The 13,166-nt window shown below is 41.9% G+C and overlaps 1 protein-coding gene across 2 annotated transcripts; it reads left to right on the top strand.

Moving 5' to 3' along the window:
* Positions 1-422: 422 nt before the first annotated feature.
* Positions 423-12,655, top strand: LOC148715181 (uncharacterized). 2 transcript variants are annotated; one of them, XM_089930571.1, is made up of 6 exons: positions 433-727; positions 810-854; positions 1,816-1,896; positions 8,890-9,056; positions 9,307-10,053; positions 10,148-12,655. In XM_089930571.1, exon 6 carries the CDS (start codon positions 10,622-10,624, stop codon positions 11,534-11,536), a length of 915 nt encoding a protein of 304 aa, XP_089786697.1. In that variant the 5' UTR covers positions 433-727; positions 810-854; positions 1,816-1,896; positions 8,890-9,056; positions 9,307-10,053; positions 10,148-10,621; the 3' UTR covers positions 11,537-12,655. The 2 variants fall into 2 exon arrangements, with proteins under 2 accessions (XP_089786698.1, XP_089786697.1); XM_089930572.1 differs by having other exon boundaries at positions 423-727; positions 9,820-12,655.
* The last annotated feature ends 511 nt before the right edge of the window (positions 12,656-13,166 follow it).

Genomic DNA, 13,166 nt, shown 5'->3' with positions numbered 1-13,166 from the left:
ATTTTTAAGCAAGCCTCTTTTGTAGAACAATGGATTGGATGGGAGATGACATCTTAATTATAAAGGTTTTGTTTAGTTTCGGAGTAGGTTGGCTTAGAAGAGGGAAAGACTATTCCTCCTCCACTTTATTTTGCAGCAAACCACGCCATTTTATGTAATAGAATAGTTTACTAGCCCAAGATAAGCGAGCCTCTTTTGTAGAGCAATGGATTGGATGGGACATGACATCTTAATTATAAAGGTTTTGTTTAGTTTCGGAGTAGGTTGGCTTAGGAGAAGGAAAGAATATTCCTCCTCCACTTTATTTTGCAGCAAACCACTCCATTTTATATAATAGAATAGTTTACTAGCCCAAGATCAAGAGAAATAATAGTCTTATCCAGTACTAAAAGTTCCCTGATGCCCGAATCGGCCTGTGGTGCCAAACAAAGGCCAGAAGCCCAGCCCAGCCCGTCCAAGAGAAGAATGGGCTCCGCTTCTCCCAGTCCCTTCCGCTGAAAGGCCAGCCCTCCTCCACTTCCGGATCTCCCCCAAACCTCTACCAAGACCGCATCTTCCCTCCGCCGCCGCCGGGCCCTCCGCCCAAGTCTTCAGCCTCCGCCACCGCCTGGGGCGCCGCCTGGTCGTCTTCGTCGGCACGGAAGAGACCGAGCTGGGCGTCTCCAGTGGCGTGGAGCACAAGGATGCCAGCACCGAGGATTTGGAATGCGTTCAGCAGATCCGAAGGGTCTTTTACTCTCACTCATCTTCACTCAGTTGGCTACTTTTAAATCTCGGTCTCAATTTCTTTCTTCTTTTCTCTTTGGCAGGGTGTGGGGCTTCTCAAGAAGAACAGAGACATGCTCTTTGGCGAGGTAAGATCATTTCTGTCTTCGATTTCGCTTCGATGATTCATTAATTTCATTGTTCCGAATCTCTTATATTAAATCGTTAAAAGTTAGTGAAAAATTTGGCATTTCCAGTATAGGAGTAGTTAGAAAATCTGTTCCTAAGCGGCAGAGGCAAAAAGGTTAGCTTGCAAGACGTTGGCTATGCTCCTGCGACCACTACATATTTTCAGTTCCCCCAAGGGTTTATATCCAGTTGAAAATACCAGATCAGCGGTATAGAAGACTTAGAAAGAATGCCTTGCAAGATGAACAGAGAGGGATTTCTACTAAAACACCTTTCTTTTTAGAATGGACTCTAAGAAAAGCGCACTTTTGGCCATGCAGATGAAATCAAAAAGGAAGTGCAGGGTTCAGGAGACGATCTAGCTTCTTCACTGGATAATTTGTTGGTCTTTAAGAAATAATCCATTGAAATACAAATTCTATTTTATTTTTAATGTACTCGATCGAATTCTCTTAAATGTTATCACGGAGAGAATACTAACGTAAGACCTGGAGGCCTCAGCACCTGTGGAGTTCCAACAGGCAGATATAGCGAACTTGTAGAGAATACTAACTCGTAGAAAACACCATTGCATGGTTTATTTTTAGATGTAGAATGATATTACCACATTACAGGCTGCTCGACAAGTTAAAGATATGGTCCCTGCAAACCCTTAATAGAGTTGAAGATATTATGAGATGGCCATTATACAAATACAAGCTTGAGTTTTCTTGGGGAAGAAGACTCACTTATGTTTGATGTTTCTGTGCAATATACATGGACAGTGAACAAATGAAGTGTGCAAATCCACTGTAATAAATTTCGTACTTTAACATTAATGAACACTTAAAGGATAGCATAACTTCTTATCTTTGAGCATAAGTATAACTTCACATCTTGCATCTTGTATGAGCAGTCCTAATGATGCTAATGTTTTTATAGGCGAATGAAGGGAGAATTCCAGAGAATCATGTCGCTCTTCGGTTGCTTGCTAAGAGGATGATCGAATGGCCTGATCTTGAGGTAATACTTTTTTTCTTTTTCTTTTTTTGTGTAATACCCAGGATTTGAACCCTAGACCTCCTGAAGGGAAAGCCTTTAAGTAATACTTGTTATTTCTCATTATCCTAATAGCCTATTGAAATCGCTAATCGTTGATATGCAGAACTGTCGATAACTATTGAGGTTTCTTTTAGCATGGACCAGTACTAAAGGATCCTTATTATGCTTTTAAACTAAATATGAAAAAGATTGTACTTTTTGAAGGTAATAACAAATTGTGCTGGTTTATTGAGTTTAGAAAAGAGAATATTACAAAACTCTTGAAGGTATCCAGTTTTAAACAATCCTAATTTCGTATAACTATACCAACTATCCTCAATCTATTCATTAAGAGTAATGCTCTGTGGCCTAACCCTGGTACGAAAAGAAAAGTGCTGCATAGATTGCCTGCCATGTGGCATGAGGAGGGATTGGTGCATTTGATAGGGTTAGTGCTATTCATGTTGGGATTCTAGTTTAAAGCACAAATCATTTGTTTTGCCTTCCATATGTGTTGAGAAAATGTGCCTCGAAACTCGAAATGACTACAATTTGAATTTGGCTCAAGTTTGCTTGAAAAAGTTTATGCCAACTGAATGGAGTCGACCCCTAGCATCTAGGAGTCGACTCATGTGAAGCTTGAGTCGACCCCAGGGATGAGAGGGTCGACCCGCATCTTGCCACAGTAAAGAAACAGAGAGCTATTTTTTGGGGTCTGCTCGAGTCGACTCCAGCTTGAAGAAGTCGACTCTCTCAGGAAGACAGAGCGTGCCAGTTTTCGATGTTGATACTTGGAGTCGACCCGAGGATGTCCAAGTCGACTCGAGCTTATCAGGAGTTGACCCTGAAAGTGAAGAGTCGACTCCTGATTACGAGATTGATTGAAACGGTGGCAAGATGGATTTTTTGATTTAGGGTTTCGTAGGAAAGTTTTCTTATGTGTTGAAAACCTATAAATAGGAATTTTTTGTGAACCCTAGGATATAAGAGAGCGGCTGTAAAGAGTTTCTTTTTGAGTTCTATCTCTCTTGTAAATCCTAGAAGGTTTGAATTTCTCTTGTAAGCCTCAGGTGTGCAATCTTCAACGGGGAAGAGAGATCATTGTAACCCTTTGCTGAATATATTGAATCTGTGTGTGTGACCTCTGTGGACATAGCCCGTATTAAGGTGAACCACGTAAAATTGTTGTCTTTGTGATTGTTTGATTTTATTCTCTCCTACTTCTTCTCGATTCGTCTTTCCGCAGTTTGGATCCAGAAAAGGAAATAGTACGATCGAAGGGTGAGTGCTTTCATCTCGCAACAACTGGTATCAGAGCTACGTTCCCTGTGTTTCAATGGCTGACGAAGGAAGATTGAGGATAGAGAAATTCAACGGACAGAACTTTGGTGTGTGGAAGATGCAGATGGAGGATTACTTGCTCTCAAAGGATCTGGATCTACCACTGGGTGGAGAAGAAGCGAAGTCGACAGACATGCCATCGGAGAAGTGGGAGCGTCTTGATAAGAAGGCACTCGCCGCTATCCATTTATCCTTGGCATCGGAGATCCTCGCCAATATATCCAAAGTAAAGACTGCAAAAGATTTGTGGACACACTGGCATCCATGTATGATGAGCCAACAGGAGCAAACAAGGTATTCCTGATTCGACAATTATTCACTTTGAAGATGAGAGACAGTAGGAGTATTCATTCACATCTGAATGAATTCAATACCCTATGTGCCCAATTGGAATCTGTGAAGATCACGTTCACTGATGAGGTGAAGGCGTGGGCTCTTCTAGGTCAGATGCCTGAAAGTTGGAAATGCTTCATCATGGCTGTTAGTAATTTTTCGGGGAAGACTATAGCGAATTGGTGATGAGCCAACAGGAGCAAACAAGGTATTCCTGATTCGACAATTATTCACTTTGAAGATGAGAGACAGTAGGAGTGTTCATTCACATCTGAATGAATTCAATACCCTATGTGCCCAATTGGAATCTGTGAAGATCACGTTCACTGATGAGGTGAAGGCGTGGGCTCTTCTAGGTCAGATGCCTGAAAGTTGGAAATGCTTCATCATGGCTGTTAGTAATTTTTCGGGGAAGACTACAGCGAGGTTTGATGAAGTGGTGGCTTTTATTCTGAGTGAAGAAGCTCGAAGGAAAACCTTGGATTCATCAGCAAGTTCATCTGGGAACGCGCTGGCTTTTGAAGAACGTGGAAGGACTTCAAAGAAGGGAGACAGAAACAGGGGTGGACGATCCAAGTCTAGAAACAAGTCTAGACCTCTTGGAAAGTATTGGAATTGTGGGCACAAGGGTCACTTGAGAAAAGACTGCAAAGTACCGAAGAACAACGGTGGTTCTGACACTAAAGCAAGTGCTAATCTAGCCAAAACTGCAAGTGAAGATGATGCCCTGATACTTTTCTGTGATGTTCATTCGGAGTCGTGGATAGTCGACTCAGGTGCCATGCTACTGGGAACAAGACAATCATCGCAAACTATGTTGCAGGTGATCACGGCAAGGTGTATCTTGGTGATGGAAACAGTTGCAACATCGTAGGAAATGGAGATGCTCAGATAAAGACATCAAGTGGGATGATTTTAACTCTGAGAGATGTGCGACATGTACCCAAACTGGCTCGAAATCTAATTTCGGTAAGTCAGTTGTCGAATTTGGGATTTGTGACCACCTTCAATGATGATACTTGGAAGATCACTAAGGGAGCCTTGGTGATCGCTCGAGGTGCAAGGTTGGGAACACTATACATGACAGCTGATACTGATTCCACCATCAGTGCTGCAAATCCGACTGTTGATGCAAGGATATGGCACATGAGACTCAGTCACATGAGTCAGAAAGGGATGAAGGTGATGATGTCCACAGAAAAACTGGAAGATCTGAAATCTGTGGATTTGGAATTCTGTGAAGATTGTGTACTGTCAAAGCAGAAGAAGGTCAGTTTTTCAAAAAAAGGTAGTACCAAGAAAAATTCTAAGTTGGAACTCGTACATACTGACGTATGGGGACCAACTCAAGTGGCTTCTCATGGGGGAGCAAGGTACTATGTCACATTCATCGATGACGCTACCCGAAAGCTATGGGTCTACTTCTTGAAGCACCAATCCGATGTATTTGAGAAGTTCAAGAGGTGGAAGGCTCTAGTGGAGAATGAGACAGGTCAGAGATTGAAGTGTCTCAAGTCTGACAATGGGGGTGAATACTGCAGTGATGAGTTTGAGGCTTATTGTGCCTCAGCTGGAATTCGAAGACTGAAGACGATTCCAGGAATGCCACAGCAAAATGGCATTGCAGAACGCATGAACCGCACTATCAACGAACGGGCACAGTGCATGAGGCTTCATGCGGGGTTGGCGAAGATTTTTGGACGAAAGCGGTCAGTACAGCAGTGTATCTAATCAACAGAGGGCCTTCAGTTGCATTGGAGCTTAGACAGCCGGAGGAAGCATGGACTGGAAAAGAGGTGAAACTATCTCACTTGCGTACTTTTGGTTGCATCTTTTACGTGCTTGATACTGCAGACAACCGAACCAAGGTACGGTGGTGATGACTTTGGATACCGGTTTTGGGATGCGACAGATCGGAAAATCATCAGGAGCAGAAATGTTGTATTCAATGATGAGGTTCTGTATAAGGACCTGCAGCAATAGACGGACCAAGGCGTCAAAACTGTAAAATCGGAATATGCAGAGCTGGATGATGAAACAATGTCTCGAGACGATGAAGAAGTTGCTGAGCGAGTGGGAGAAGCACAACAAGAAGAACCGCCAGCTAATATCCCGATTGTTTTGCGTAAAGGTAAAAGAAACAGAAAAACTCCGTCTAGGTATGCTGACTTCCTACAGTACTTGTTGCTTACGGATGGTGGTGAGCCAAAAAGCTACAAGGAGGCTTTGCAGGTCAAAGCCAGTGACAAGTGGAAGCTTGCCATGGATGATGAAATGGATTTTCTATCATCCAACAGGACGTGGGATTTGGTTACACTTCTGAAGGGGAAGAGAGCTTTGCACAACAAGTGGGTATACAGACTAAAGCTTGAACCAGATGGTTCTGAGAGGTTCAAAGCGAGATTTATTGTCAAGAGCTTTCAGCAGAAGGAGGGCATTGATTTTGACGATATCTTTTCTCCAGTTGGGAAGATGTCTATCATCCGGATGGTGTTGAGTATAATGGCCGCCAAAGACTTACATCTTGAGCAGCTTGATATCAAAACTGCATTTTTACATGGCGACCTTGAAGAGGAAATCTATATGAAGCAGCCAGAAGGATATGTAGTGAAGGGGATGAAAGATTGGGTGTGCCGACTTCAGAAAAGTCTGTACGGGTTGAAACAAGCTCCTCGTCAGTGGTACTTGAAGTCTGATCAATTTATGCTGAAGAATGATTTTTAGAGGTGTAATGGTGATCATTGCTGCTACTTCAAGGGATTGAAGAGCTCCTATGTCATTCTACTTCTGTATGTAGATGATATGTTGGTGGCAAGTGCCAACATAGGAGAGATTGTGAAACTAAAAGAGCAATTGTCCCAGGAGTTTTCAATGAAGAACTTGGGCGAAGCCAAGAAAGTCTTTGGGATGCATATCAGCAGGAACAGAAAGCTTAAAACGTTGAAGTTGTCTCAAGCAGAGTACATTGATAAGGTGCTGAAGTGGTTCAATATGGACGGGGCTAAAGCTGTGAGTACTCCGCTGGGCGCACACTTCAAGTTATCCAAGCAGGAGTGTCCTACTACGTTGGATGATCGAGATGAGATGAAGCATGTACCCTCTCATCAGCAGTCGAAAGCCTTATATATGCCATGGTTTGCACGAGACCAAATATTGCCCATGCAGTGGGAGTGGTGAGCAGATACACAAGCAATCCAGGCCAGGAGCATTGGAGAGTTGTGAAGTGGATATTGCGATATCTGAAGGGAACCAGAGACTTAGGTCTATGCTATGGTGGGTCTGATGTTTGCCTACATGGCTTTGTGGATTCTGACATGGTTGGAGACATTGATGGCATAAAGAGTACTATCGGGTATGTGTTCACGCTGGAAAGTGCTGCAGTTTCATGGGTTTCGAAGCTGTAGAAGATTGTAGCGTTGTCTACGACCGAGGCCGAATACGTTGCTCTTACTGAAGCGAGCAAGGAGATGGTTTGGTTACAAGGTTTGATGAAAGAGCTTGGCATGAAGCAAGGCGATGCGAAGTTGTATAGCGACAGTCAGAGTGCTATACATTTGGCAAAGAATGCTGCTTTTCACTCAAGGACCAAACACATTGATATCAGATATCACTTTATTCGGTCACTCCTCGAAGATCTTTCCAGCTAGAGAAGATACATACAATGGACACCCAGCAGATATGTTGACAAAGGTGGTTTACTCTTGAGAAGTTGCACATCTGTGCATCTTCTGTTGGTCTTCACAGCTAGAAGTGAAGACGGAGGTTCACATACATAGAGGATGATTGGAGATCATGTTGCCGATGGGGTTACGGTTGCTTCAGGCTTGTTTTTCGGCAAGTGGGAGATTGTTGAGAAAATGTGCCTCGAAACTCGAAATGACTGCAATTTGAATTTGGCTCAAGTTTGCTTGAAAAAGTTTGTGCCAACTGAATGGAGTCGACCCCTAGCATCTAGGAGTCGACTCATGTGAAGTTTGAGTCGACCCCAGGGATGAGAGGGTCGACTCGCATCTTGCCACAATGAAGAAACAGAGAGCTATTTTTTGGGGTCGTTTGCAGGAGTCGACTCCAGCCCTGCAGGAGTCGACTCCAGCCTTGTTCGAGTCAATTCTAGGTTGAAGGAGTCGACTCTCTCAAGAAGACAGAGCGTGTCAGTCTTCGGTGCTGATACTTGGAGTCGACCCGAGGATGTCCGAGTCGACTCGAGCTTATCAAGAGTCGACCTCTGAAAGTGAAGAGTCGACTCCTGATCACAGGATTGATTGAAACAGTGGCAAGATGGATTTTTTGATTTAAGGTTTCGTAGGGAAGTTTCCTTATGTGTTGAAAACCTATAAATAGGGTTTTTTGTGAACCCTAGGATATAAGAGAGCGGTTGTAGAGAGTTTCTTTTTGAGTCCTATCTCTCTTGTAAACCCTAGAAGGTTTGGATTTCTCTTGTAAGCCCCAGGTGTGCAATCTCCAACGGGGAAGAGAGATCATTGTAACCCTTTGCTGAATATATTGAATATGTGTGTGTGGCCTCCGTGGACGTAACCCGTATTGGGGTGAACCACGTAAAATTGTTGTCTTTGTGATTGTTTGATTTTATTCTCGACTACTTCTTCTTCTCGATTCGTCTTTCCGCAATTTGGATCTAGGAAAGGGAATAATACGATCGAAGGGTGAGTGCTTTCATCTCGCAACAATATGTACCATATCTGCTATGTTATACCTTGAATTCACCCATGGTCTTTGAACTGCTGTATCAACCTACATCATGGTGTTATCACTGTTATGTTCCAAGACCTTGCTTGATACAAGACCCAGGTAATCTTAGTAGGGACTTCTATGGTTACTAGACTTAGCTCTTTTCTGTTGCAAGAAGTCTTTCAGGGGTAAGTTTCTCTTAGGGTAACCAACTACTGGTGAAACTGAAACCACACCATCGGTCATTGTTTGAGTTGAGTCACTTGGGCAGGGGGCCTTACTGCATGGGTCTTGCTTGGTTAGAGGCTGACCAAACTATCTGCCCCCTCTGTGGGTCCAAGTTTGCAGGATAAAGTGTTTTATCTTAAAAACAGAAACAGAAGCATTGTTTTCTTTCATTCTTGCAATTCTCTACATATAAATGTTACATTACCTTCAATTTTTGCTTTAATTCAACCATATATGAGCCATTAGTTTACTTATATCATTCAAAATAACTTGAACCTGCACGGATGCTGCTTACCAGGAGCATCTTTTCCCCATCTAACAGGATTGGTTGGTGCCTTTTTCAATCCTCATTTTTTTTTTCTTTTGTTTAATTTCTTTGGTAAGGTTGAAGCACCAAAGAAGAGTAGTCCTAGCAAATCTCTATATGCAAAAGCAACAGACACAGCGTTGACCCAGAAGTGGCTGCAAAGAAACTCAACATAGATTGGGATTCAGCTGTTGATATTGAACCTGGAGATGAGAATGATAAGACAGAAGTTCCCCCTGCTGTGGTAAGTATCAAAAGTCCATAACTCCTGCTTTTAAGAAATTTATGTGCAGAGGGAACAGTCTCGGTTTTGAGTCCATCCCACTATGGATTGTATCATTTACTGCCAACATTTTGCACTTGACTGATTGATATAAACTATCATCACTTTGTTGGCTTTAATCCTTCCCTATGAGCATGCAACCAGTATGATATGATGGACTCGATCTTTTTCTCCCCCCTCAATCTTTCCTGCTCTTTGTTCATGTTTTCAGATACATCGCATTGCCTGACTGTGTGCAAGGGGTATGGTGCTCTTTACCTGGTGACAGCTTTGCCACTTCTAACTGGCCTGTCGGTTGTACTGATCCTATTCTACAATTCTGTCCAGAGCAGTTTGGCAAATTTATATATCATTCTGTATATTTATTTGTAAAGTTTTTCTCTAATTTATTAGTCAATATACTCTTCGGAAATCTGCCAAGATTTTTGTAATTAACTATAATCGATGATGAATTTGGTATTCGTTTTTTTTGTGATACAGCCAACCTTATGCTGCCGTAGCCATTATTTGTTATCTTTTTATTTGCTATATGGCCATGTAATTGAAAATATATTGGCCCAAATGCGCAAGATTGCATTTTTGCATGTGTTCTAGCTAAAAGTTCTTGCTCGAATTTGTACTGAAGGTTCCTAGTTGCTGTAATAAAAATTCCTTTTCTATTTGGATCGTTTGGTCCTTGAACAGTGGTTAACGCTTGCTAAATTATCTCACTCGAACAACTCAGGCTACTTTTGTTGCTGACGAAGATCATGCTATTGTTGAAGAATAGCTAGCACCATTTGCTCATATTGAGGTTCCATGCAGCCCAAATCATCGCAACAAATTTTATGACAGATTAATGGCCTTTACCTTTTTATTTCCAAGATTTCACTGGAGGGGTCTTCATGTGTTGGACGGTTAACAAATCAATCATTATTTCTTGCAGGAACTATAGTGCCCTCATCCATAGCCAAAGCAGGTCAACCAGATGGTCCCCCAAAATGTGGTTTTTCCAAGTAGTATACAAACTTTGGTCAGAAATTAATGCTATTATTGCCTCTATTCAATTGCAGGTGTAGAATGATTGACAACAGCAATGCATTAATGGTGTTTTATACGACTGAATGACACCTGAACAACTAATAGTCCTTATAATATATTACTAAAGAGTGCAGCCCCGGTTCTATACATCATAGAATGAAGGACTGATGGCTAAGAATTATTCTTTGGAGTCTGTTTGGTCAACAGCTTAACAGCCAGAAAAGAACATGCAGAACACTATGCTGATCGTGCTCGCCACCTTCTCCCTTTGTCAGTATAAATCTCTTCAAACACATCAAACCATCAATGATTTCTCTTGCCAAAGACCAATTAACATGCCATGGCTGCCTGTGAGAAAGAGTATGCGATGGAAGGCTGTGAAGCCTACGAGGAAGAAGTGAAAAAAGATGTGAAGGAAGAGGAGGAGGATCTTTGCAGTGAAGAAAGCTCGATTTCCTACCATCTCTATACCTCACGTCCAACCAGACAAGGAGAAGCAAATCTCTATGGATCCTCTGTCACTGAAGCAACTAGCAAAGGTGGGAGATCATCTGCCACAATCACCACTGACTCTGCCGCCGCTCCGAAAGCCTAAATTCATCAGCTGCAGTCTTCCAATTTCAGCGTTCTCGTCGCCACAATCTGGTTCAGCTGCAGCGAAGGGCTTCAAGAAATGGAGAATTCCAGCACAAACAGCCCCACCCTGCTTTCCACTCCTTGGCTCGCCAGCGATCCACAAATCCATCTCATATCAGCCAACAGCAGGAATTCCCCTCCGTAGGAGCAAGTCTTGTGGTGAGGGGAGATCTTCCACGCCATCAGATGAGTTCGACATTCTTAGAAGTCCCGGCATGAAGCTGCCTGAAAATGGAGTTCGTATTCTCTGCGACTGCACCGACGATGCTGGCAAGTGTAAGGACTCTGAAGAGCTTGATCCTCGAGCGGAAGAAAACTTCAAATGCGGGGTATTGTGCTTGTTTTTGCCCGTTTTCTCCAAAAAGAAACAAGTAGAAGCTAGCCGAGATGAGCAAGGAGAGCAGAGAAGCACCGTGTCAAGAGCGGCTTCTCTTGAGAAATTTGAATACGGGTCATGGTCTTCCTCTGTCATCTTGGATGTTGGTGATGAAGCTGGTGAGTCCTATTTCGACTTGCCTCTGGAGCTGATAAGCAGCTGCACCGACGATGCCAATTCAGCGGTCAAGATGGCTTTTGTTTATGATGAGGATCGGAAGGTGGTCTTGAAAAAGAGCACGTCAAATTTGACTCCAAGGAAGTCGCACGAAGCATCGAATCGCCATGTTAGATTCTCTACGTCAACCCATACCTTGTATCCAACACTTCCGACCGCTGCTTGCATCACCCCACGATTGCTGAAGGCTAGAGAGGAATTCGATGCATTTTTAGAAGCACAGTGCACGTAAGTTTTCATTGCATATTTTTTTCTGACGTTGAGGTGTCTATTGGATAATTCATTGTACTCGTGCATCTCATTGGAACTCCCAGTAGTGTCTCTCTCTCTTCCTTCTGGTATTTTGCAAATTAGTTCCTAAAAGCTACCTTAATTGTTGATGTAATCAATGAAATCTTAATAATTGCATTGGCACCGGGGTGTTTTTTTTTGGTACATCGGCAGCTCACATTAGTCTTGCGTGAGCACTACCATCTGAATCAAAGGACAAAATACTATACAGAAGTAGAGAAATAGATATAAAGCGGGTCCATAGAATATCTCCAGAATGATGAATAGCAAAGAAGGCAATTCAATCAGCAGCTCTATTCGCCTCTCTGAATATATGCACAATTTGGAAGACATCACACTTCCTCAATAGCCGCCAAATGTCCTCTAAAAACAAATGGTCGAGCACACCCAACCCCTCCTGTAAAATTCGGTCAATCACCTCCGCAGACTCTCCCTCCAGAATGATGTTTTGGATCTCTAGAACTCGCCTCATATAGGAGACTTCCTCCCAAACGACCTGAGCTCTGCCCTGAAAACTGATAACTCAAAGGTGCAGTGCCCTCTTGCCGTGGTGTTATTTTCAAAAGACAAAATTCACATTTTGCCCCACAAACTGACGAGAGCACCCTGGTTCGTAGCCCATGGAGGTGGGAAGAGGCTAAGCAAACGAGGAGTACGAAAGCACTTTGTTTCTGCTGTCGTCTTCGCTGGCCAGCTGCCAAAAATGGTTGCCATCGAAGACGTAGAGCTCATAATGGAAGTACAGCTTTGGTGGTGCCGGCACACGACTTGCAGGGTTGTCCGTGCTCATTAATGCTGCAAGCAGAAGCAGTTTATTCTTCTCTAAAACTTTGGCTAGGCTTGAAAGCTTGCAGCCAATTACTAGAGAATAGTTAGACAGTTCAATTACTAGAGAATTTAATTAAAGAATTAAATCCATGCCTACTTCCCACATCTCTACTTTTCTTTTTCTTATCTAAAAAGGAGGCATTGTTTGTGCCCAGCTTTTTATTCACCATGTGTACGCTGGTACTAATAATGAAATTTAAATCTTTTCTGCATTCTATATTATTATTAATAAGTAAAAGTCATATATTAAATAAATCAATGTATTAATAAATTGCAGGCTATAGAATAATATTTTTAATCACATGTGGACACTGATATTAGTGGGAAGATGATTTTTAATTTGGCATATAAACACCTCCATTGGGGCAGTGCCTCACTTCCTTCATGTTTTCTTCAAAAAATTTGTTATATAAACATCATAACAATTGCAAAGAATACATACAACAATTGAAATCAATATATCATATACTCATAATGAATTTAATATAATATAACAATTATATATAAAAAATAAATATATTTGTAATAATTAACAAATATTTAATATTATATATAATATATTCATATTTAGTTTTAACTCAAACTCAAATCACTTGACATATTTATGTTTTTAAAATTTACTACAATCTATACTCTAACCTGCAAATATTTAATTTATTTTATGATTTTAAATAATAGCTGTTGCAATATCGTAATGGTCAATGATGGTTTGGACGAACCTATGTAATATTTTTAATTAATTT

Source organism: Phoenix dactylifera, chromosome 1 (genome assembly GCF_051530095.1).
Source record: "Phoenix dactylifera cultivar Ajwa chromosome 1, Ajwa_hap1_PhDact_Kaust_v1.1, whole genome shotgun sequence".
NCBI lineage: Eukaryota > Viridiplantae > Streptophyta > Magnoliopsida > Arecales > Arecaceae > Phoenix > Phoenix dactylifera.
This window is presented reverse-complemented; position numbering and strand designations above follow the sequence as displayed.

Bases quoted from the DNA above. Each gene is read 5' to 3' on its own strand.
- LOC148715181 (XM_089930572.1), top strand. From the start codon at position 10,622: ATGGATCCTCTGTCACTGAAGCAACTAGCAAAGGTGGGAGATCATCTG.